The sequence below is a fragment of the Cyprinodon variegatus genome, unplaced genomic scaffold, assembly GCF_000732505.1.
Source record: "Cyprinodon variegatus isolate N-32 unplaced genomic scaffold, C_variegatus-1.0 Scaffold717, whole genome shotgun sequence".
Classification (NCBI taxonomy): Eukaryota; Metazoa; Chordata; class Actinopteri; order Cyprinodontiformes; family Cyprinodontidae; genus Cyprinodon; species Cyprinodon variegatus.
In genome coordinates, this window is record NW_015151170.1 from 401754 (window position 1) to 424914 (window position 23161).

The 23161-nt window shown below is 39.7% G+C and overlaps 1 protein-coding gene across 1 annotated transcript in view; it reads left to right on the forward strand.

The window, feature by feature from the left end:
- The window catches only part of LOC107097725 (espin-like protein), a gene marked incomplete at its 3' end in the record, with an annotated part of 34426 nt that overhangs the window by 8152 nt on the left and 3113 nt on the right, over positions 1-23161 (forward strand). The window contains exons 3-9 of the mRNA XM_015394987.1: positions 1545-1731; positions 1821-2003; positions 2122-2253; positions 17782-17946; positions 18027-18150; positions 18291-18463; positions 18818-18982. Coding sequence (XP_015250473.1) covers positions 1545-1731; positions 1821-2003; positions 2122-2253; positions 17782-17946; positions 18027-18150; positions 18291-18463; positions 18818-18982 — 1129 coding nt within the window. The remainder of the gene's footprint in view (positions 1-1544; positions 1732-1820; positions 2004-2121; positions 2254-17781; positions 17947-18026; positions 18151-18290; positions 18464-18817; positions 18983-23161) is intronic.

Consider the following 23161-nt stretch of genomic DNA (forward strand, 5'->3'; position numbering starts at 1 on the left):
TTCTTTTTTTTGTTGCTTTTTTGGCTTGAAAAATATAACACTCTCTAAGCCGCTGTTCTTAGGCTGATTCCCCGCTATTCCTGCCTGAGCTCAAGATGTCTCCCTTTACCTCTGTTGTCCAGGCGATTCATCCCCCCGCTTTGTGCATTTTGACCAAAACAAACAAGGACAGGATGGGATTCTGCTCAGAAAACGAAAACAAAGACACAACAAATGCCAATTTAACAACAACCAGGCAGTTGCCGGTCATGGTTGGTTGTAAGTCTAGTTTCCATAGATAACATTATAAATAGTATTTTATTTTCTGTGTAGGATTATATAGGCCTAACTTGCTGCAGTCCCATTGAAGCATAATGCGATCTCTACAGTCACTAATTTACCAGCTCTGCGCTTTTAAAGAACAAAGATGTCTGCCTTCATAAATGCAAATCGACTCCTATGTAATAATAAATAGCAATTTCTAAGGCAAGGTAAACATAAAGATTGAGACCTCCAGTTTTTAGGTGATAATAAATAACATACATATAGACATTTTTTTACATTTATATCAGTAATTCCCAGTACAGTATTACCCACTGTGCTTTTAATCAATCTAAATTAGGGTTATATGCTGGTGAAGATTCTCATTCATCCATGTCGTAATCATTCCAAAAAGGTTAAAAAACAATCTTCTGGATTTTGTTTCCATGTTTGAAGATGTTCCGCTTCCTGGATAGGAATTCTGCAACAGGATTCTGAACTCAGAATTAGCATTGAGTTTGAAGATTTATATAGTTCCCCAAAATCTTGTTTTAGCTTAGAAAACATGCAAATTGAACCAGAAAAAGGGGTCCGTCCCCAGGGAATGGGGAGTCATTTGGGTTCTTTGTTAGCCTGCAATGCCCGATACTGGTCTATGCCTCTGAAAGGGGGGTTGTTAGGGGCAGTTGTTGGTCTGGCTGACCAGGCGAGAAGGTTTTGTCGCCTGTATAGGGGTGGGGGTTGAGATGATAGAGGGAAGGAATTAACTCTATAGCTGAACTGTAGGTTTTTGAGAGCTGAAACCTGAGTCCACCCCCTCTGTTTAAGGTTGGTTTTTCTTTCTTAGCTTCCTTCACACCCCTTTCAAACCATCTGTCTTCTTTGTCCAAAATGTGAACTTTCTGGTTCTGAAAAGAATGTAATTTATCCATAAGTTGTAGCTGCACAGCCGGGTCTTGTCCGGAGGAGGTAAATCAGGGTTACTAATAAAGTCGTCTGTGCTGTTTTACAGCAATGTTACAATTAGTTGGTTTCCTGTGAAATGATTAAAAGGCCTTTAAAGATCAGCAGAGTTCACCGTAGCAGACCGATGGTCGATCTCTAAAGAACAGCAATCAGGATATACTAAAGAAGACAGATCCATGGATTTAGAGTGTGAATGCACTTTTCACGTGCCAAATGTGCTCATTAAGCTGTCCTGAAAAGTATCAACATTCTCATCAGTTCCTGTTGCTGCAGTAAACATTTTGTTTTTATTCAGACTATCGTCTGCATCTCTTATGTCTCCTTGCTTGCCTGTTCAGGTGTTTGAACCAGCAGACGGGTTTGGGAGCCACCCCCCTGTACCTGGCCTGCCAGGAGGGGCACCTGCCCGTTGTCCAGTATCTTGTAAAAGACTGTGAGGCGGACGTTCACCTGAGAGCCCACGACGGCATGTCCTGCCTTCATGCTGCTGCTCACATGGGGCATCAGGCTGTGGTGGGTTGGCTGGTCAGTACCATGAATTTATCTGACCTTTTTTTCTGAAGGGGCTCGTCCTGGTAGCTGCTGTCTAAACTGATGTGTTCACTGACCTCTAGGTGACCTGCACCGACGTGGATTTGTCCTGCCAAGACAGAGAAGGAGCAACAGCTATGCATTTTGCTGCCAGCAGGGGGCATTATTGCATCTTGGAGCTGCTGCTTTACATGGGTTCTAAAGTCATCAAAGATTTCTGGGGAGGGACTCCTCTTCATGATGCTGCAGAGAATGGAGAGCTGGAGGTTAGATTAAAGTATTCATTTATTCATTAATTTAGCATCAAGTTCATTTCCTATATAAATTAAATACAGTTTCAGATATATTGTTATTATTACCTTATTTTCCCAATTGATTTCTCAGTGCTGTAAAATCCTGTTGGCCAATGGAGCAAATCCTACAGATGAGGATATTGATGGATTCACAGCAGCAGACTTGGCAGAGTACAACGGGCACTCTGAATGTGCCAGATATCTTCGTGCCATAGAGAAAAACGTACGTTTGCTTTCTCATTCGTATCTTTATGCTTTACACTCCTTTCCTTTATCCTGTCATTTATATCACTAAAAGGTCGCCGGTAGGAACTATGAAAACTAGCAAAGCTATGTTATCTTATCTGATCTTTGTAAGAAAAGAATAGTCACCTTAACTGACGGGCCACTGAAGTTCCTTTTCCCTTTTGCAACAACCTTTTTGTGTGAGTCTGGCTTTTCAATGTTAAAAGTTGTCTAAACATGCAGAACATGTCTACAGGTGGACAATGACATCCATATTACTCTGACTTTAAGCCCCGCCCTCTCAGTACTTATATATATATATATATATAGAATTTTAGTTTACATTCTTATTCATGCAACCTTTTGTGAATTCGTTGGTTTGATGCAAGTCAGTGTTTTAGTGCTAGGAGGGATTTAAAGACTGTGAAAGGGACATTTATCTGACTCAGAGAGTGCTATCTGACACATGGGGCATCTGTCCTGACAGAAATACTTTGCTGATGTCAGAGGTCACAGCACATAGGTGATAGATGCTAATATAAGATTAAATAAGTTGGAACGTAACGTCTCAGAGAACAAGTGCAGTCCTGAAGCAGGTGAGTAAAAATAAAGGAGGATAAAGGATTAAAAGACATTGCCTTGTACAATGAGTCCTGATATCAGTGGTGTCGAAGTAATGGCTGACCACGTCTGATCCCTTTTGACCACAGAGGACCCATCCCTTGAAGGTTTCCTCAACAAGAGTCATGCATTCCTTAAAAAAAATGGCAGCAAATTCATTGACTACTTCGGTGGCTCCCAGAGTCGTCAGATCTCAAAACAGCAGATTTTTGATGTATCTGAACTGGAGATTCCCCTGGCCAACATTAAGCTGACATATTTGCAGGAGCTGCATGATGCTTTTATGTCCAAGGATCAGAATCTGTTCAGCATCAGAGCAGACTTTAAAGTGTCAGTTTAGTGGATGGTTTGGTTCTGATTAAAACCAGTTTGAAGACTTCAAATTAGATATCACAGAGATTATTATTATTACGTCGTTAGAAAAATGTATTTATGTATTTAGCCATTACCGATATCCCACCCAGGATTCCATAGAAATAATCAGGACAGCCCCTCCTCTTGCTGAAATGCTCAGTAAATACAACATGTTTCTGCTTTCTGTCCTTCACCTGAGTCCCACCACAGCTGTTTGCCTCGACATGAGGAATCAAAGCTCGAAAAGAAGGAGGGGTTGGGCGGTCAAAAGCAAACATCTGGAAAGTCTTGAAGCCTCTTTGAATGATTGTCTTGATTTCTAACATGCATTTAATTCGGGTCAGGCCTGTCCATCTCCCAAACTGCTCCCTTCCACTCAGCTTGATTGCGCCGCTCTTGGTTTAAGAGGTCTGTGAGAACGAAGGATGAATGCTTTTGTGTTTAATAAGGCATTAAGGGCCACAATGGCGTGTGTTCAGGAGGAGATCCATCCCTCTCAGTTTGCCTCAGAGGGCTTTATGGGATTAGCTCTGGTGTGCGGGAAGCGCGAGGCTTGATAATGAGATGAATATTTTAGTGGTAACAGCTTGACATGAGATGAGCTGTAGCATTTGTGTTTCTCTCTAAACGCTGATGATATAATAGTGCAAAGGATTACAACTGCTTATGACATCAAAAGTTTTGGCTAAGTGGGTTGATTTGAAATTGGAAACAGGTTTGGTTGACTTTGAAAACCTGTGGGCATCGTTCCGAGAGTGGCGTTGAACCTTAAATCCTCTCAGCTGTACACCTCCGAAACATTGGGGTGCCGTCCAAAAATATTCAGATCTGGGGAGACTTATTCTCTTTTCCTCACTTCAAGAGTTTAAACATGGGTTGACCAATGCCATGCTGCATGACTGTAGAGGAAGGGAAGTTACACTATTTCCAATCAGATCTCAGTATGATACTGCCATCACCATGTTTTATAGTCTGGTCTCTGTATTCAGGCAACGATTGTCATGGTACTAAAATTCAATGTACAAAAGTCAATATCAGGGAATATTTTTTATACTCGATACATTTCAATACCAATGTAAATAAATGCAAAACAAATAACCTTAATATAACACAGTTTGACAATATTTAACACTATAATGCCACATGTATCATATTTGATACATACGGTTTCTGAAATGTTTTGCGTCTGACACTTTTTGCATAATTTAATGGTAAAAACTTTGCTCAAAATCCTATTTTACAAAATCACATATACCTGATAACAGCCAGTAGAAGACTACACAAAAAATAATCTTGACTTATCGCATAGTAATGAATTATTAATACCAAAGATGTATTTCTGTTTTTTCTTTTTACATATTTTGTTAAAAGAGCAAATAAGGACTTCAAACAAAAAAAAAGGAATTTTCTGTTTTGTTTTATTCTTGGATCAGGCTTTAAAGGGTAAAAGTTTTTTTTTTTTTTTAGGTAATATCATTTAAATGTGCAAATAATCCAGAGATCTAAACTGAACAACTGCAAAAATGTGCAAAAACACTTGACTTTAGTGTCAGTAAATTAGTTTTGTATACAGTTTTTGAGTAGCAACACTCGTGGTTATCGATATTTTTGTGTTTTTTAATGTTTAGCAAAAACACAAAAATCTAGTTACATTGTGCCTACAGGCCAAATAGCTACTTTTTTGTCTCAGCTAAAACCTTCTTCCACTTGCCTGCTGTGTCCTTACAGTACATAGCTTCTGTAGAAATAAAAGGTGAATCTCTCTGAGCTTCCAGTTAATGTTTTTACTAAGGATCTGGTCCCATATAAGTTTGTAATCGTCTCCCCCTACTGGTCTGGAGCACTTCTGCTACGGAGCTTTTCTTAACTTGAGATTATTTTTGCTACTTGGATCATCTTCCTTTTACACGTGTTTTCTGTGTTAGCATCATTTTGTTTTCTGGAGCCAAGGCAGAAGTTCAACTGAAGAAACAATTACTTTTCGCCTCTGTCACGGGCCGATCAGCATCCATAGTTCATCTCAAAAAGGGACTTCAATCTACATCTCAAAGAAGGTGTTTAAAGTGCAGGCAGCGGTCGCGCTATGTCGGACTTCTATTCAGATTACCCTGTTTCAACCCACCTCCAGCTCCTACACCATCGTAGCTAAAGCTTCATCAGAGTTTCATTCCTCTGGGACTCTTACTGCGTTCTCTGTCTCATTTCAACTGGTCTGGCAGAAAACCGCCATGTTGAGCCTGGTTCTGCCAGAGACTTCTTCCCAAAGGGAAGTTTTTCCTCTCCACTGTTGCTTCATGCTTGCTCATCATGGACAGGTTTACTCAACCTGTGTTATCCAAACTGGACTTCCATCTTCCAAGTCCCAGAGTGATGCACTAGTATCAACTCACTCAGCCCACCGGATTTCTTCATACAGCTCAATCACTCCATCTCACCAGTCAGCAGTCATGAACTGACCAACTTCATCCTCTCCACTTTGACACCATTTTCAGGCCTAATAACAACCCTATTATTTACTCCTGTTTCTACGTATCAAACCAAATTCTGTGCTAATGTTTCCCGCCGAGGTCTGAGCGCCAAAGACTTAAGTAATTGTATCAATTAAACTCTTCCAATTGTCTTTTCTTTCTGTGAGTTTTTCAGATTGAAATGCAGTTCAGTTGTGCTTCTCTCAGACTTCTGTGTTTACAGCATTTCTTTTTTGTCAGGTTGTGTTTAGTGTGCTGGTCCTATATTTGTGTTTGCATTCCTTTTCAAATTTACTGTCCATTTGCTGTGCTGACACACCACCTTATGGCTTCTTTCTTTCCCACACATCAGTGAAAGTCAGATTTAGATTACTTAAACCCATGCTTCATTTTCTATATTGCAGGTATTTCCCACCTTGTGTTGGTCTAAGACATAAAATCACAATAAAATGCAGGTTTTCGCTGTAATGTGATGGAAGGTAAAAACACTAAATGTTGTGGGATACGCACACAGAGTAAGCACAGCTGCACAGCAAAAGAATCCATAAATAAGTCAGCTGAGAAGGTCAGCACTCTTACATGAAGGGGATGATGATGATGATGGGGAATCAGTGAGGTGTGGCTGCCAAGCTCCCCATCAGAAACAATCTCCTCATAAACAATGGGAGCTAATTAGCACAGGGGCCGCTGCGGCGTCAGAGGCGGCCTGAGCCGCCGCTACCTGCGGGGCTATCAGTTACAACTCTCCTGCGGCTCAGATGGAGGGCCCAGGGGCCGAGCCCGATATGGGATCCACAGGCTTATGTTTCAGTGTTTTCACCGCTCTGATGCCTGGAACCAGCAACTCAATCCCTCAGAGTACCAGGAGAGCAGGATGCCATCAGCTTCAAAAGCTTGTCTGATTGTGTGTGTCGTGTTTTTGTTGTTTTTTTTTTTTCCAGTGACTTGGAAGCGTTATGATTGTCACCTGCGGGGGCTGTGTGCTGTTGGTTGAAAGAAAACGGCCTATCGTGTTTCTTGGCCGTGGTTAGAAAGGCTTGACGTGCACAAAGAGGTCATCTTGACTGTGGATCTTAAGTAATAGTAAGCTGCTTTCAAATCCTGGGGTTATTAAGGGATCGGACCTCTGTCGTTCTTTAGAAACCTGCAGTGCCAAACATGAACTTTCCCAAAAAGAGGAGAGTTTAATCATAATTCTGGTAGCGGTGTTGTAGCTGAGTGCTGGCTTTTGTTTGTGATGGGATTGCTCATAAGTTCAAACTCCTTTCTGTCAGTTCACATCTCCACAACAGCTGCAATCCCATAAACAGCTGAAGCTGTGTGAGCTTCTCTTCACAACCCTTTTAACCATATTCAGAGCACTGAGGCCAAACACATTGTCAGATGTTCGAGATCGTTCTGTTTTCCAGTTTAGTCCTGTTTCTCTGACTGTTACTGGCTGGATTTGCTCTCTTCATCCTGTGAAGCGGGAGGTGGCTCTGAGCTCGTCCTCCTGGCTTTGTGTTTCCTGGATGTGGCAACCTCATACAGCTGCTTTTTGTATTTCTGTTTCTTTCTGTATCTCTGCTTCTTTCTCCTTGAACCCCAGTCAGCCTCCGCAGATGGCCGCTCACACTGAACCTGGTTCTGCTGGAGGTTCCTTTCTGTTAAAAGGGAGTTTTTCCTCTCCACTGTCGATACAAGCATGCTTGGTGTGAGGAATTGCTTTTGAGTCAATGAGTCGAGGCAATCAACTGGTTTTTCTTAGATAGAAAACTGAATCAATTTGACTGTATGTTCTGGTGAACTGTAAAGTGCCTTGAGATGACATGTTGTGAATTGGCGCTATAGAAATAAACTGAATTGAACTGAATTGTCAGACATCTTTAACCTAGTTGCCTTCTCTTTAAAAAGCATTCCCCACTGATCTTTTCCATATACATTAACCACAGACTCTTCTGTATTTCGCTGGGATTGTATTTAACCAGACCAGCACAAGGTGGTGGATCATTGCAGACTGGGAAGAAAATTATCTATTGTTTAAAATGTTAACGTTTTAAAGCTAATGTTGTCGACCACGTTTACTCCCCTACCTATAAATAAAAAGCAGGTCAGGTGGAGAAATGTAAGGGGATAAAAATCATGAAGACCAAGGTGCAGAGCAGATAATTTGGGGAGGGGAAGTGTGGAGACATTTAAAGCACAGTTAGGCAGGTTTTAACTCTGAATAAGCTGTAGAAATCTAGAGCTCAGGTGGAAGAATTATTTTTTTGTTTACAGCCCTAGTGGCTAGTTTTTTTTTAAACTGACAGGAAAGGGAGTATGAGGAGGGGGAGAGACATGCAGCAAAGGACCACAGGTCGGATTCAAACCCAGGTCAGCTGTGTCTAAGGCCTCTGTTCATGGGTTGCATGTGCCACCAAACCACGCCCAGGTGGAGGAATCTTTAACTGTACAGCTATGAAACACTAACAAAAAAGGTGTCTGAGAAAAGAAAGTTTGTTTCCTCCTGATTTTTATCTGCTGACACAGATAAGTTTGACATCAATCTAACAATCCCAGGTCAAATCACTATAATACACCCAATTATTGGGCCATTTACATTACAAAAATGACTGATAACAAATCTTAAGAAAAGTCTGAATTGAACAGAAATTAATATTCATTAATTAATCAAACTAAACATTAACATGAGTTTCACCTGATCTCAAGACATGGCTGCTAAACAGACCAATGAATTGGCAAACTTATACACATATTGGCTAAAACTGATCAAAGGAAAACACACGATTACAGCCCATGTATCCATCTATCTCTGCTTTTTTATTCATGCGCTGATCTGTGTTGATGAAACATAGAAAACCAGGTGAAATACACTGAGATCTGAAAATAAAACTCAAAGCCTATTAATACTTTTATACCCTTAATTTTCTTTAGTTTACCATAGAGTTCCCTTTGCATAAGTTTATGGATCAGAACAGAAAACGCTTCTGTACAACTTTCCTTGTTTTATGTACAAAAAAACGATCCGACAAAAGAACAAATCCTCAGCCTCAGCTAAACCTATCGGGACAGATTTCAAATTCTTCTGCTTCTCATCAGGTCTTTGAATTCTGAATGTAATCAAGCGATCTAAGACGGCCACGCACAGCATGCTACATCTTGTAGTTATGAACGTTTACAAAATCTAACTCTAGATGCACAAGCACACCCTTACTGCTTCCATATGGGGGTCAATAGCAGCCAGGTGCCGTGAATCAAATGCACTTCCTCATATCGTCACCAATCGTGAGCACATGTATGGAATCAGAGGGTTTGGCAGTTTGCTGAACTGCAGTATTCAGCTGTGTGTGTCAGCAGAAAGACATCAGCAAACGCTTGAAGGAGGAAGAAGAACAAAATGGTTCTGCCTGCCTTTCAGGCTCTCTAGAATCATTGTTCTCAGACCTTATAGACCTTCTAGTCATAAAAAAATTCACCAAGTTTGATTTGCTTAAAATGGTTGTCAGGAGAAAAAAGGCCTTCTGACTTAAAATCGAATGTTGAAGCGTCACAGTTCCTCTTTAGTTGCATCAACGAGTCTTAGGAGAGTGTGCCTTTTACAAACCAAACATAAACCCCATTCACACTACCCTTTTGAAACCGTGCCGAGAACGGTCTGAGCATGGAAACCAAGACAACTGTTGAGTGCAAATGGAACGCAACTGAACTGGACCGTGCCAGGCTCAACCGAACTGCGCTAAATCTAGTACTAGTTTAACAGCAGGGCTAGGCACGGTTCACGGTTCAATTGTGGCTCGGTTTTCTCATAACAAAGACCGCATTATCATCTCCTATTTAAGTGCTGGTTATACTCCCGCAGCAGTGTGTCGCATTGAGCTTGTGTCAGGTATGACACAGAAATCTTTGATTTATGCCCAGTTTTGAAGCGTGGTCTGCGCTATGTTATTCCACGCCACAACGCAAGGGGGACAATCACAAACTAGCTGTTGGTCTAGATACGATCGAGGCAGTGAGGAAGTGGAAAAACGCAACAGGCAAGTTTGTCCACCAACGGAGGGATATTAGGGCCAAAAAGAGCGGGGATCCAGTTGGAAAATCCAGTTGGTCCCAGCGTTCTCGGGCACCTCGCTCTTCTAGCTGGTCAATCTTCACAAGTCGTTTTCCACAATGGCGGTCATACAAACAAAACAAGCCGGTAAAGCCGGGTGTACACTGTACGATTTTTTTCAATCGTTGCATGCAGCTACGGCTCACACTGTATGACTAAACCGCATGGTTTAGTCATACAGTATGATCTCACAGCTGATGTATGTGCAGCACGACACTCTCATGCGATCTACCTGCTCACACTGCTCACACTCTTTACCAATACGCAGGTATTCACTTGTGGAATAAGTATATACTTCACAAGGAAATCCACTTACCATCTCTCCCTGTCTGGATGCCGCCCATTTCATCATGACATTGCCTTATCTTGCCACTTTTAAAGCCTAAACAAGGTCTGAGACCTCTTGAGGCCAAAAAACAGATTTATTTTTACAATCTAAAACGAAGGTCTTCAACAGGGGGTCAATAGAGGTACTGCATGGGGGTCGCGAAAGTTTTGGTTGATTAACCTTTTTTTTAAAATTCCCCCTGCAATTTTTTCCACCTATTGAAATGTCTTTAAATACACATTAAAATAAATTCAATATACTGTAGTAAAACGATAAATGGAGGCAGAGGATGTCTTTCAATCATCAATGCACACATTCAGCAACACACAGGAGCTCTTCAAAGCTGGGCACCGTTTCATTCACAACACCTGTCCCATCAACCAGGAATCAGAATCAGAAATACTTTAATAATCCCAGGGTAAAATTACTTTCTGTACATTACTCCATATTTATACAGTGACTATAGGACCAGTTTGATATAACACAATTTCATACAATATATATAGTCAGGTGTTCCCGCTCCATCTCACCATCAGTTTGGGGGTCCTTAGCCTGGAAAACATTGAAGACCCCTAAATTAGATGTTAGCTAAAAAAATAGAGGTTGTTGCCCTTTTACAGATTGATAGGTGCTTCTTGAAAGGGATGTTCTTACGGAGGGGGGGGGGGTTACTGCAGCTCAGAGAGAAGAACTCATGAGGATTAGGCATGAATAGAACAAAATATTACTCAATTCACACATATTTGCTTACCCATTAAAATGATTGGAATCAGATGTTCCAATCACTTACAATCAAGCAGCGAGACATACAGACGGTTGTTACAAACATATCTGAAAGAATGGGGCGCTATCAGGATCTCAGTGAACTCCATAGTGAAAGTGTGATAAGATGCCACCCGTGCAACAAATCCAGTCCTAAAAAAGTCCTCGCTACTAAATATTCTGCAGCCGACTGTCAGCTGCATCGTAAGAAAATGGGAGAGTGGAAACAAAAGCAACTGGTGGTTGCCAGGAGAAAGATCCTTGTCTGATTGTATTGTGCCGAGTGTAAAGATCGGTGGAGGGGGTGTTCTGGTGTGGGGTTGGTCCAGTTAAAGGGACTCTTAATGCTTCTGCAAACCAAGACATTCTGGACCGTTCTTTGCTCCAAACATTTTGAGAACAGTTTAGAGCTGGCCCCTTTTCTCCCAACATGGCAGTGGACCAGAGTACAAAGCAAGATCCATAAAGACAAGGATGGCAGAGTCTCGTGTGGAGGAACTTGACTGGCCTGCACAGAGTCCTGATCCCACCCGATTAAACATCTACAGGATGAATTAGAGTGGAGACTGAGAGTCAGGCCTTCTTGTCCAACATCAGTGTGTGACTTCACTAATGTAGATATGGAAGAACGGTCAAAAATGTCCTTTAAACTCACTCCTAACACTTGTGGCCAGCCTTCCCAGATTACTTGAAGCTATTTAAAAGCTCAAAAAGTTGATTTGGACTAACATAGGCCTTTTAAAAGGTTGGTTACCACTGCTTTACATGTGACTCCTGATAAAACTACCGACATTTATATTAAGTCTTTATTTATGCTGTTTTGTAAGGTATTAGTTCTAGTTTTAAACATCCATGAAATTAATGCATAAATACTGAATCTGTTGAATTCCATTGACATACGAGTATCGTCTATACAAAAACCTAATTATCTCATGATAAACTGACTTACTTTTATTTCGATTCTCTCAGTGATGTTTTCTTATATTATCACACTTATTTGTGTCTGTTTTTTTTACAATAAAAAAAACATTTAAAATATGTTGAAGTTATTTGCTTTATTGCGATTTAAGGTGCAGCTGGGTAAAAACCAACGCACAGAGAAAATAACTCACTACGAAACCATAGAATAGATCATCAGTTATTCCTGGTATAATGCAGCTGATATATAGGATGAAAAATAAATGATTTTACAATTTTAATGTAGTTTATTTGTTCTATTCACCAACAGCTGTTGGAAAAAAACATCACCTGAGAGCAGCAGGATAAAATGTCTTATTTTCCAGCTGCTCTTCCGCTGATACTTCCCTTCGTGCTACAACACGGCCATTTGTTTGTCCATGCATTAGTGACATTACCAGCCACCCTATCCCTTCTCTTAATTATTAACAACATTCTCCCATCAGTTTGTTGTTTATTGCCCTGACAGCTCTCGGCCCACTGGTGGAGACGCTGCAGAGGGCTTTAGACAAATGGTCCGAGATCATGAAGCAGTGCCCGGGATCGCCCCCCTCGTATATTCGGGCTGCTTGAGTTTGTGTCTCTGGTGGGAACGCTGCTTCAGGTTAGTGGGCTCCAGGTAGATCATCAAAGCTGCGAGCTGCCTCTTCCCGCTTCTGTTTGGCTTTTCTGTCTTATTTCCCCTCATTTTCTCTGAGCAGTGGGAAATGACTAACCAGGCTGAGTAATTCTTTTTTTTCTGAAGTGAAACAAACTTTTTTGCACGCTCGGTCCAAACCTCCCCAGCTGGCAGATGTTTTGGCTGCACTTTTACCTGTTTTCTGATTGGTTCATTGCCTCTTACAGTGAAAGGAAGGACTAATGCACCAAGCTTATTATTCTCCTTTATTTTATGATTGCTGACACTCTCAAAGTGGACGTTATCTTTCCTTTTTAATCTTGTAACTTTTTAAGACTTTTTAGTTAGTAAAAAACAATGCAACTGTTTTTGGCATTTACCTATGTATGCAATTTATTCTTATTAACATGGTAGGACTTTGGTGTTAAAGTAGCTAAATATGGTTAAGTAGATGCCAGAAACGGTTGCATTATTTTCTTTCAGTGTAGTAATGAAATTGATTTGTTTCTCATTAATTTAACTGACAAATGCGAATAAAGTTAATCCAAGCCTTTTTGGCTCTCTGTGGGGGAAACCTGAGTGTATGCAGCCATGTGGGTTGAAATGTATTTACACTATAGTATTCTGTGTATAACGCAAACCCGGGTGTATACATTTCCAGCTTGCTATTTCGCACCTGTAATAGGCCTGCTTTACACAGAAGCGGGTGATTTTGTAGATTAAATCCAGCGCAGCATCACATGTGGTGTTTTTTAAGTCCACCCGCTGCTGTGAAAAGCTTAAGGCTCACTTGTTGCTCCTCTCTGTTGGGACTGAACATCACTGATGCCTCATGCTGCACAATGGGACAGCACTGTGTGTTATAGCTGTTTCCTAACTCTTGGCTGCTAATCTGTGGAGATCGGCGTCTCTCTTGTCTTTCGGGCCCAGGGAGAGTGGCTGGGAGCCAAACGCAGGCTATCTGTAGCTGCGTGGCAACTGTGTGACGGAGTCCTGATGAAAACCAAATGTTTTCTGGCCAGAGAGTCCAATTAAAAGCACACACAAGGTTCATCTGTGCTTTCGGGACGTTGAACTGTTACGAGAAGGGTCAGAAGGCCCCCTCTCCCCACACCCTTACTTTTTCCCAGCTCGAGTTGTTTATCTATTTATGGATTGCACAACTTCTGGGAAGTTTGTTTCTCCGGCTGATTGGTGTCACAGAATATTTCATGTAGCTCAACATCAAAGTGCCGGGTGAGAGGAAATGGGAGGACCACCTCGTGGACATAAAGCACAACAGCACGCAGCGGCGTATTAGGGTCGGCCTTTGATGTTTCGGTTGCTAATAATGTCCTTTGAGAGCTGAATTTGATATGCATTGTGTATGGAGCGCATTAAGCCAATACAGGTTCATTAAAGGGAGCCTAAACGTTTCCATATATCCTACATCCTCCCCAAGCGGTGTGAAGTGCCGCCACTTATTCACGCTCGTTTATTACACTGCTTTTGTTCTTTTTCTTTTACAGAGGATGTCTGCAGGCTTAATATTACCTTCACTTGTGACGCTTTAAAGTTTATTTTACCTGATCATTTTTTTCTCTCCTTTTGGTCTTTTTTTTAGTTAAACAGCATCCAAGCTCTTTAGATGGTAACTTTTCCCCTTCATATCTCCGATACAAATGTTCTTTTTACTTTGTTAGAGAACAATCCAAACAAATCTCGACTGACTGCCGGGACCAATCTGTCTTGGTTCTTTTGTTCCTTGTTTACGCTCCTTGATAGTCTCCTATTTCCTTGTTACAATTGGAACTGTTTATTAGATCCTCCCAATAACAGATTTTGTCTTGCAACAATTATGTGAGGATATGCAGTAACGAATCAAAGAGGTTTAATGAGGAGATACCTAACTGATCGCTTCACTTCATCAATCCAATCAAGGAGCAGAAAGACAGTGGAGGAAACCATGATGTCACCAGATGTCTTCAAAATTACGGCCGTCCAACTAAACCAATCAGATTAAAACCGTGTTTCGATGTAAATCACTTTGCAATATAAGATTTATTTTATTAGTGGGTGAAGTAGAGTCATAAAAACCAAGAAACAGATTTTTTTGTTTTTTCTACATTCATGCTTTTGAGTCTTTTTAATTAAATAACTCATTAAAAGATGTTTAGTTCAGTTTCAGAAATCAATTATTCTGTGATGAAACAGGTGACAATCAGGTGGCCCTTATGTAAAGAACATCTCAGCCCGCTTATGGAGTCTTTTTTTTCTCTCTACATCTAATATGTAAATAATGCATCTCATGGAAGAGCAGCAGGGTTGGCAGACCAGGTGTGATTGACTGATGGATAGACAGCGGCATGGACAGCGATCAAAGGGATGATATTGGGATGTAGAGAGGAAATTTCTCATTGCTTATAGAGGCTACTGGGGTCTGGGGTGGCTGAATCTTTTTGCTGTAGAGCTACCGCCGTCTCTGATTTAAATCAGTTGTTGTTTAAATTGGTCATTAAACATGGGGGAGCAAACAGATGGTTTTAGACACAAAATCTGGTTTGCAACAAATGGGCAATAAGTTGGCAAAACAAAAAGCACTATAAGACATCTAAGTCCACTCTTTATCATAAATAAGAGAATTCTAGGGTTATTTGTCCTGTAATGAGTCACCACAGAATGTACGTACTCGTTTGTCCTTCAAAACGGGACAGAAATGGGTGGGTGCTGAGAAAAACAGTTCACTTTGATTAAAAAGTGTATCGGAGAGGGGGAAACATTTAAAGCAGTAGAGAAAGTGATAGGCTGTTTGCTTGAGATTATCTCCAACGCTTTACGTTAGAAAGCAAAACCAGAGAGACAAGGAAAAAAACAAAAGGCTGCTTTTTAAATGGATCAAAGACTAGCTTAAATGGAAAAGACTCAGCCAATCATCAGCTCCAATGGGACCAAAGCGTGTCTGAAGGTAACAGTGAGAACTGTGACGATGAGAAGATGCCCGTATGAAGCTATTCTGCCGCATAGGCCAAAAAAGACATCAGCAGGCCTAAACACTTTGCATATAATGTTTTGGGAAATGATTTTGGCTTTTTTATTTTACTATTACGTGGGTTTGAATTTTAATTTAATGAATTTAATTGTATTATTTTGAGGCCTAATCAATACAAGGTTCATGGAAGTTACGTTCTCGGCAAAGGCAAGCAAGCTAGAGTGTGGTATCCCGCTGGTGGCAGCAGACTAGTAAATATAGTCTAATGACAGAAACGAGAAGGAAATATGGCACAGAAAAATGTTTTCGATTCGTCCGCTCATGAGGGACTTTATCTCCACGATCTCAGAGCGCACCTGAGCAATAGGACACCTGTAACCAGGCAGGCCACCCTGCCTGTGGCTCAGAGTAAGAGCACAATGCCGCGCACATTCGTGCATTGTTCATGCAGTTTAACGTAGCCATAGTAATTTTGAGTGTTATTTTGATTTTTAGTTTTTAGTGTAATGCAGAACTGTTCAATAAAGTTTAAATAGTATAATAATATAATTATTTCCTTGTGGTTTGCATAAATAGATTTTTCAGCTAAAAGAGTCACATGTGACATAAACACAGTGACTCAGGTTCATGCAAGCAGACCAAATCTACGTTGTTATAGTGTTATTGAGAAGTTTAATTAATAGCACATATATTCACCCGAGAACTGATGATGTCTGTGTTTTACAGACCCTGGTTGCGTGCACTGAAGGCTACATGACAATAAAGTAGTGAATCTCAATCTATTTATGTATTCATTCTTATTGTATTTTAAATAGGCCTATAGGCACATAGGTCTTTTAACAAAAAAAAACAAAATTTTCACAGCATCTCCTGTTAAAAATGCCTTCCAGCAGCCATGTCAGAAGCTGAAAAATTTGGAAACCTCTGGGCTATATCCCAATTCCTGAAACTTAATCCATTGGAGGCCTTGTGGGAAAACATGAAAAATTCTGTTTCTGATGGAAAATCGAGCGATGCAGAGTATTAATGCATTAATATTATTTAAAGTATTTCAAAGAGATTATCAATACTAAATATTTCTTAGTTTATTCTGTATATTTTGAGTGTTTTTACCAACTGTTTACCTACTTCAATTATGTATGAGCTACATCTGAGAGTATAGGATTATTTCTACTAAGGCCATAACAGATTATCGGTATTTTCATTGTTTTTGAAAACCAGTGAGCTGTTAGCCACTGCAAAGAAATGAAATGATCACGTTTCTCTATAAAAGAACAGTAGAGGTCAAAATAAGGAGGACGGTGGATTAATTGTCTCTTACAATTGATTTGAATCATTCAGGCAATTGATTAGAAAACAGATGACCAGGTCACTGCTGAAAAAACTTCAGCCCCTGTTTGCCTCAGTTTAATCATCTTTACTTGTTTTATTTCTAGCCAAAATAGCCGCCAACTCCTTTGCTGCTGAACGGACAGTAACAAAGGGGGATCCACATTTTCCAGCCTCAAATAGTACCCTTAGTGGGACTGATGTAGAGAGTTTGCGGGGAAGCCAACCTCGCCATCAGGCATATGTAACAAGCATTGGGGCTATCAGTAACTTGCTAAAATTTGAAAGGAAAGATTCAGCTTATGCGAGGGATGGCCAAGTCCTCAAGAGCTGTCATCGTACAAGATTAGGATGCATTCCTGCTATAGTCTAAAGGAATCAAATAGCTGAATTCCTTCATTAGCTGATCATTCAGCTCTGCAGAGGCCTGGTCACGTGTCATTCATTTGATTCAGGCTTGTTGTGGAGAGATATATCTAACACTTGTAGGAATGTGAAAACCTGACTTTACCTCATTATATGCAGAATTAGCCAGCTGACTAACAGCTGAGCTGATACTTCTTGAAAGGGCATATTTTAAAACCTGTCATCTTAATTGATTGGTTGGCCAATTAAGATGACAACTAATTATTTGATGTCACCCAAAGCTTTAAAGAGGAACGCCGACGTTTTACATTGGCCCCTGTATTTTACGTTATTACATCATGTTCTACTCACCCATATGAGTCTTGTGTCATTTGTAGCCCTTCTGAAGATATTCCGGTTATATCCAAGTAATGTCTTTCTATGGGCAACGAGTTGAAGGCACAAACTAAACTGTTCCCTATTTTATTCTTTATGGTACGCCAGCATTCATAACATGTAGGCAAATCACTGTCCCCCAGACATCCATGGTTATATTTTTTATTTGTATATGTTTTAAAAACAAAGCAGATAAATTATGATAATGATCAGCATAATCATAATTAAAGCATCTCTAATGGTATGATCTGAGCCACCCAGCAGTTTTCTGATGGTTTATTATTTTTAGGCATCGTGTGCAGACAGATCCATCGAGGTTCTGACTCCGGCAGAGGAGGACGTGGAGGTGAAGCAGACTGTGTTGTTTCCTCGCAGCAAAGAGGACTACTACGGGAGGCTGAGTGAGGAGTGCAGAGACAGTCAAAGCTGTAACAAACACATGGATAGTTTGAAGGTAATTAGATTTAAAGGTATTTCCATATTTGTTTCATTCTTTCTAGTTTTAAATAACAAAAAAAGAATCCCTCTTTGAAGCAACCTGAGTGTGAGGAGCCACCACAGGCTAGATACCCTCAGGCCGCCCCTGCACCTCCACCACCCTCTGCTTCAGGAAGAACCGCAGCAAGGAGAATAGAGCAGGTCCAGATTGCCGCATCGGGTGAGACAAACATTTCTCTTTATCTTGTTTGATAACTCTTTTAGCAAAGTAAGGAAACAAATTGTACTGTTTAGCAGTTGCTATGTTTAATCTGTGATGAAGATGAGTGGGGCATAAACCGTATTTGATTTATTTTGCAGTTATTAAAGGTTTTAATCAGTCCAAGGCAGCTGGGAGTGAGAGAAGCGCCTCTGCTGATAAGACAGTATTTCCTGATACAAACCTCCTGGCTGAGAGGAAACTCCTGGGTGACATGAAGAACATTAAATCGCTGAAGGAGTCAGGGATGTCAGGAGTCTTTGCTGGACAAGCAGTACGTCTGCCGCCTTGTTACACTACAAATAATGAAAGAACTTTTCAGAATTTTATAAATGTATACAGTTAATATTTTAAAACCTGTTTTCTCTTCAGTCTGGATTGTTATAAGAACACATTGCATTACCTGCTTTGATTAACAAGTTTTAAAAATCATCTTGTTATGCAAAAACACAACTTTTTTGTCCGTCATTTCACTATTTTTGGATTTCCTCACAGATTTAATTGAAGTGAGCGTAACCCCTATCAAAGGCTCACAGGAATCTGGCTCCTATGAAGGAATTACCGTTTTATCAGGGTGTTTATACACAACATCCTACTTATTTTTATTTTTCATTTTGCTTCTTTCCAGAGCAAGATGGTGGTCCTGCCAACTGAGGAGGCTAACCTGTCAGACATCGACTATCTGGTGCCCACCCACGATGAGAAAGGTCACCCCATAGCTGAGTGGAAGAGGCAAGTCATGGTGAGGCAACTACAGGCCAGGCTGCTGGATGAGGAGGATCAGAGGAGGAAGGTAAAGTCATTAGTTAGATCCATAAGAGTGTCGTCTTTCTTACATATCTTTATATTTTATTCCGAAAGTAAAATATCTGGAAGGAAAGTGTGTTAAAAAAAGAACAGGAGAGTTACCGCTTTCAACGGGATTCCTCGAACGATACAGACAAGATGAATGAACTCTTAACATTTTGGTTTACATTTGGCTGCTTAAAGTTAAACATTAAAAAAGTTATTCTCTTAGCAACATCAATGGTTGAGTTACGTATGTCAGAACAGTTTACTCAGAGCCATAGAGATAAAAGTTGGGCTAGCGGAAAACCAAGAAAGTTAGGTTGCTAGGGAGTCCAATAGTTTGGCTCAATCAAAACACAGGCAGATATGTGACTTTTAGTAATTATTTCACAAAATACACAGCCATAAGGGAAAAAACTCACTGGTTGAGAGGTTGTACCCCTTATTATACTTCTGTTGTTAGCAGTGTGAAATGTGTTTTTTTCTTTTTTTGTTTTTTTATTCTTAGGCCTATTCCTGACTCTACTTAAAATAATGGGTGTTAAGTATGAGTGGATGTAGTTTTACAAATTCCTTTTTAGTATTTGTACTTGTTTAGTATAAACATAACTAATAAACTGTTTTATCCATCTCAAACATTATTTATTATTATATTTGAACATCAGATAGAAGCAGAGAGCATGATGTGATATTTAAGACCTGTTGTCTATTTTCCTGTAGTTTAAAATGGTTTAATAAAGTCTAATGCTCATGTAGCTAACATGCGTGTCGCCATTGCTGTTTAAAATGTTTCCCATTGTCGTCAATGGAGTTGTCAGAAATCTCGTATCTCTATGGCTTTGATTTTGCCAGTCCTAGAAAAAAAAAAAAAAAACTTATTAGGAAAAAAACCAAGAGTTGGACCAGCTTGGACCTCTTAAAATAAGTATAATTAATTAAATTGGCTTTTAAAAGCGCCCCTTTTTATGCAGAATGCAGAAACAGCCTTGCTGTGTATAACTTTTAAGCTCCTATATCATGTAGAATCATTTTTTTTTGTTTAGCTTTTAAAAGTCTTATATTGTTATTCCCTCATTAAAAATAATTTCCAAATTGGTATTTTTCTTGATTCATGCATGTATGAGAAATTATTGGTGAATTCTGCTCTCATGGACCTCCCAGTCCTGGAAAATTAATGGTACCCTGGTCTCAGCTGTTTTTACCTACCTACTCCAGGACAAACCACCTTGACTGAGCTCCGCCTGCACAATAATCAACATTCCCATTTCTGCTCAAACCTAAAACAAAGTAGCTCTTTTAGCAGCTAATCTGTACAGTGACAGCAACTGTTCTTTTTAGCTAATGTCAAGGAACTAAGGTGTGTTTTTTGGTTGACTTTGTTCAGTCTTCACAAAGAAGAGCCTAATCACTATAAGCGGTTGGGTTTTACAAACCTGGGAGTTTGTGTTTGTCTTTGGCAGTTTCTTCACCAATGATCTCAAACTTCCCCTTCATCAGTAGATCTATTGAAAAAGCTGTGTTTCAACAACTAAACGACTTCCTAACAATGTTAAGTTGCTTCAACGTCTTCCAATCAGACTTCTCTGCTCACCACAGCAAAGACTGCCCTTGTCAAGGAGTTCATTGACATCTTTATAAATGCACAAGAACAACAGTCCTATTATTATTGGATATTAGTGCAGCATTGGGCATTGTTAAGTACTTTGTTTTGGGGTTTTTTGAGCGCCTGGAAAACTGGGTCAGCCTTTCTGGTCCAGCACTGGACTGGTTTAAATCCAGTAGGTAACTTTAAATTTAAAGACGTCAAAACTCACATGTGGCGTTCCCCAAGGCTCCATCTTAGGGTCCCTCTTATTCATTATCTTTATGCTCCCTCTAACTCAGATCTTAATACACAACAGAAGTAACAAACTTTATGATGTGTTGCAGAAGGGACACAGCTGTACATTACATTGTCACCAGGTGACCATTAACCCATCCAAACTCTGGGTAAATACAGAGAAGAAACCAATGCCTGAATGTAACAAAATCATCTTCAGCTGAATAAAAACAAAACTAAAGTACTTTTTTGACCAAATAAGAGCATTTACAATTTAGCACACAGTTTCAGTTAATCCAGCTGGAAACCACCAATCAGGTTTTTAATCTGGGAGTAGTGATGGACTCAGACCTGAACCTTCAGACGAACATAAAGACAATTGAAAATCGGCCTTCTATCACCTAAAAAAATATTCATGACTAAAGGACTAATGTCTCAGCAGGATCTTGATAAACTAATTTATGTGTTCATCTTTAGTAGAATTGATTACTTAAATTCTCATGTAGGGTACTTTGAAGTGGGCAATATGAATTAGCATGCCTGGAATGCTTGGTGAACCCCTACTTGTACAGAGTTGATACCAAAGTGGATTAGCAAAACAATCCTTATTCCTACAATGAAAACACCTGATGTAGAGCTCAGAGCTGTGAGTGAATAAAATCACTTGCTAAACTCTTGCAGTAGAATTGGCTTATTACTCACATATCTGTATTATAGCACATTGTTTAATGCTTGTGTTTTAGTTTTCAAAACATCCTTAAATGTTACAGTGTTCTTAGAGTGATGTCATGAAAGGGGCGGTACCCACAAAATGTCTCGTTTCAAGGTTGGATAGCAAATAGCACCAAAACGAACAATAATTTCTACAAAATAATACTTTCTGGTAACAGAGGTAATATTCATAATATACACACCTGGAGTTGACCTTACAATAATACAAATTACAATTTTGGACTTTTAAAGTAAAATGTTTTCAAAGACATTTTGACATCCTATAGTAGATCAGAGCTGCACCTTTTTATCTAAAGATTTCCACTGCAAAAATTTTTAATCTGAATAAGTAATTTTCCCTTAAAATAAGTGCCTTTTTTTCTGGAATTGAGGAGGTAAGTGACATACTTTGCAATGGAACAAGACAATCTACATTTAAAATAAAAAAAAAACAATTGCCAAAAATAGCTTATTTCAAGTGCATATTGTCTAATAATATCATTTTAAGAGTAAAAAAACAAATTCTATTGGCAAATTATCTTATTTATCTGTTCAAATTAAGGCCAAATACGCTTAATTTAAGACCTTTTTTGTTTATTTCTAGATAATTTTTGCAGTATACTTTGCAGAGAGGTTTAAAAGATCACCTTTTATAAATGTATCTGTCTGGAGAAGAGAAGAAATAAATCCCCAGCCCTTAATGCACACAGAGACATGAACATAAGAACATTATATCAGCACCAACACCTGATAGTGTCCCCTTTCATGATCTAGGATAAACTTTTCTTCAAAACAGATAAAATGATGAAGGATCAGGTTAGAGACACAGGCTTAAACATGAAAAGTACCGGTAGATTATTTTCAGCGTGATTTTTAGTTGAAGCAACGACCAAATCCACAAAATTAGCAGAGCTAAAGTTTGCTGTGGAGTTACGTCACTGGAGTCCAGAGTTAAATCTTTGGAGTCGCACAAAGAGGGCTATGAGGACAAGAGACGAGCTAATTAATGGGTGGATTTGGAGAACTTTCACTTGCTATTGGAGGGAAACATTGTCCATTCAAGATGTGGGTTACTGAATCCATCACAGTGTAGCACTCATGCCGCTAGGTTATTCTAGCACTTTTTCAAACCCTTAGAAATCTGCATTTACATGTTTTCACCAGGAGTAAAGCTACTGCATGTGTCTCTTGAGAAATGTGTCTCAGTATGTCCTAGCTAGAGTTGTCATGATGGTTGGAATGGGCTGAACTTTGGCAAACCTCATGGACAGAACTGCTCAGTAGTAACTGGAAATGTTTAAACGTGTTGTTGCAACAGAAGGTCAGAGAAGAACCTTAGAGTAAATGTTCAGAAAATTCACAGCGTGTAACTTGGATTCATTTTGTCCATGAATTAAAAACAGGAAAATCTTAAGAGAAGTCTTAAGGAAAGCAGCCTCATATCCTTCATTTTAGCGCTACTTTATGTTGATAACATCTGTATATGGAACTAAATATCCCCTACACATGTAATAAATGTGTTTAAAAATGCCTCAATTAAGTCTAATAAGATATAAAAGCAACAAGTGCTTCCAGCTGTTCCAATTGAGCTGGATCAATTAATTGGCACCCTGTGGATTTTTTTGGCAACAGCCTTAAAATAAACCCACCTGT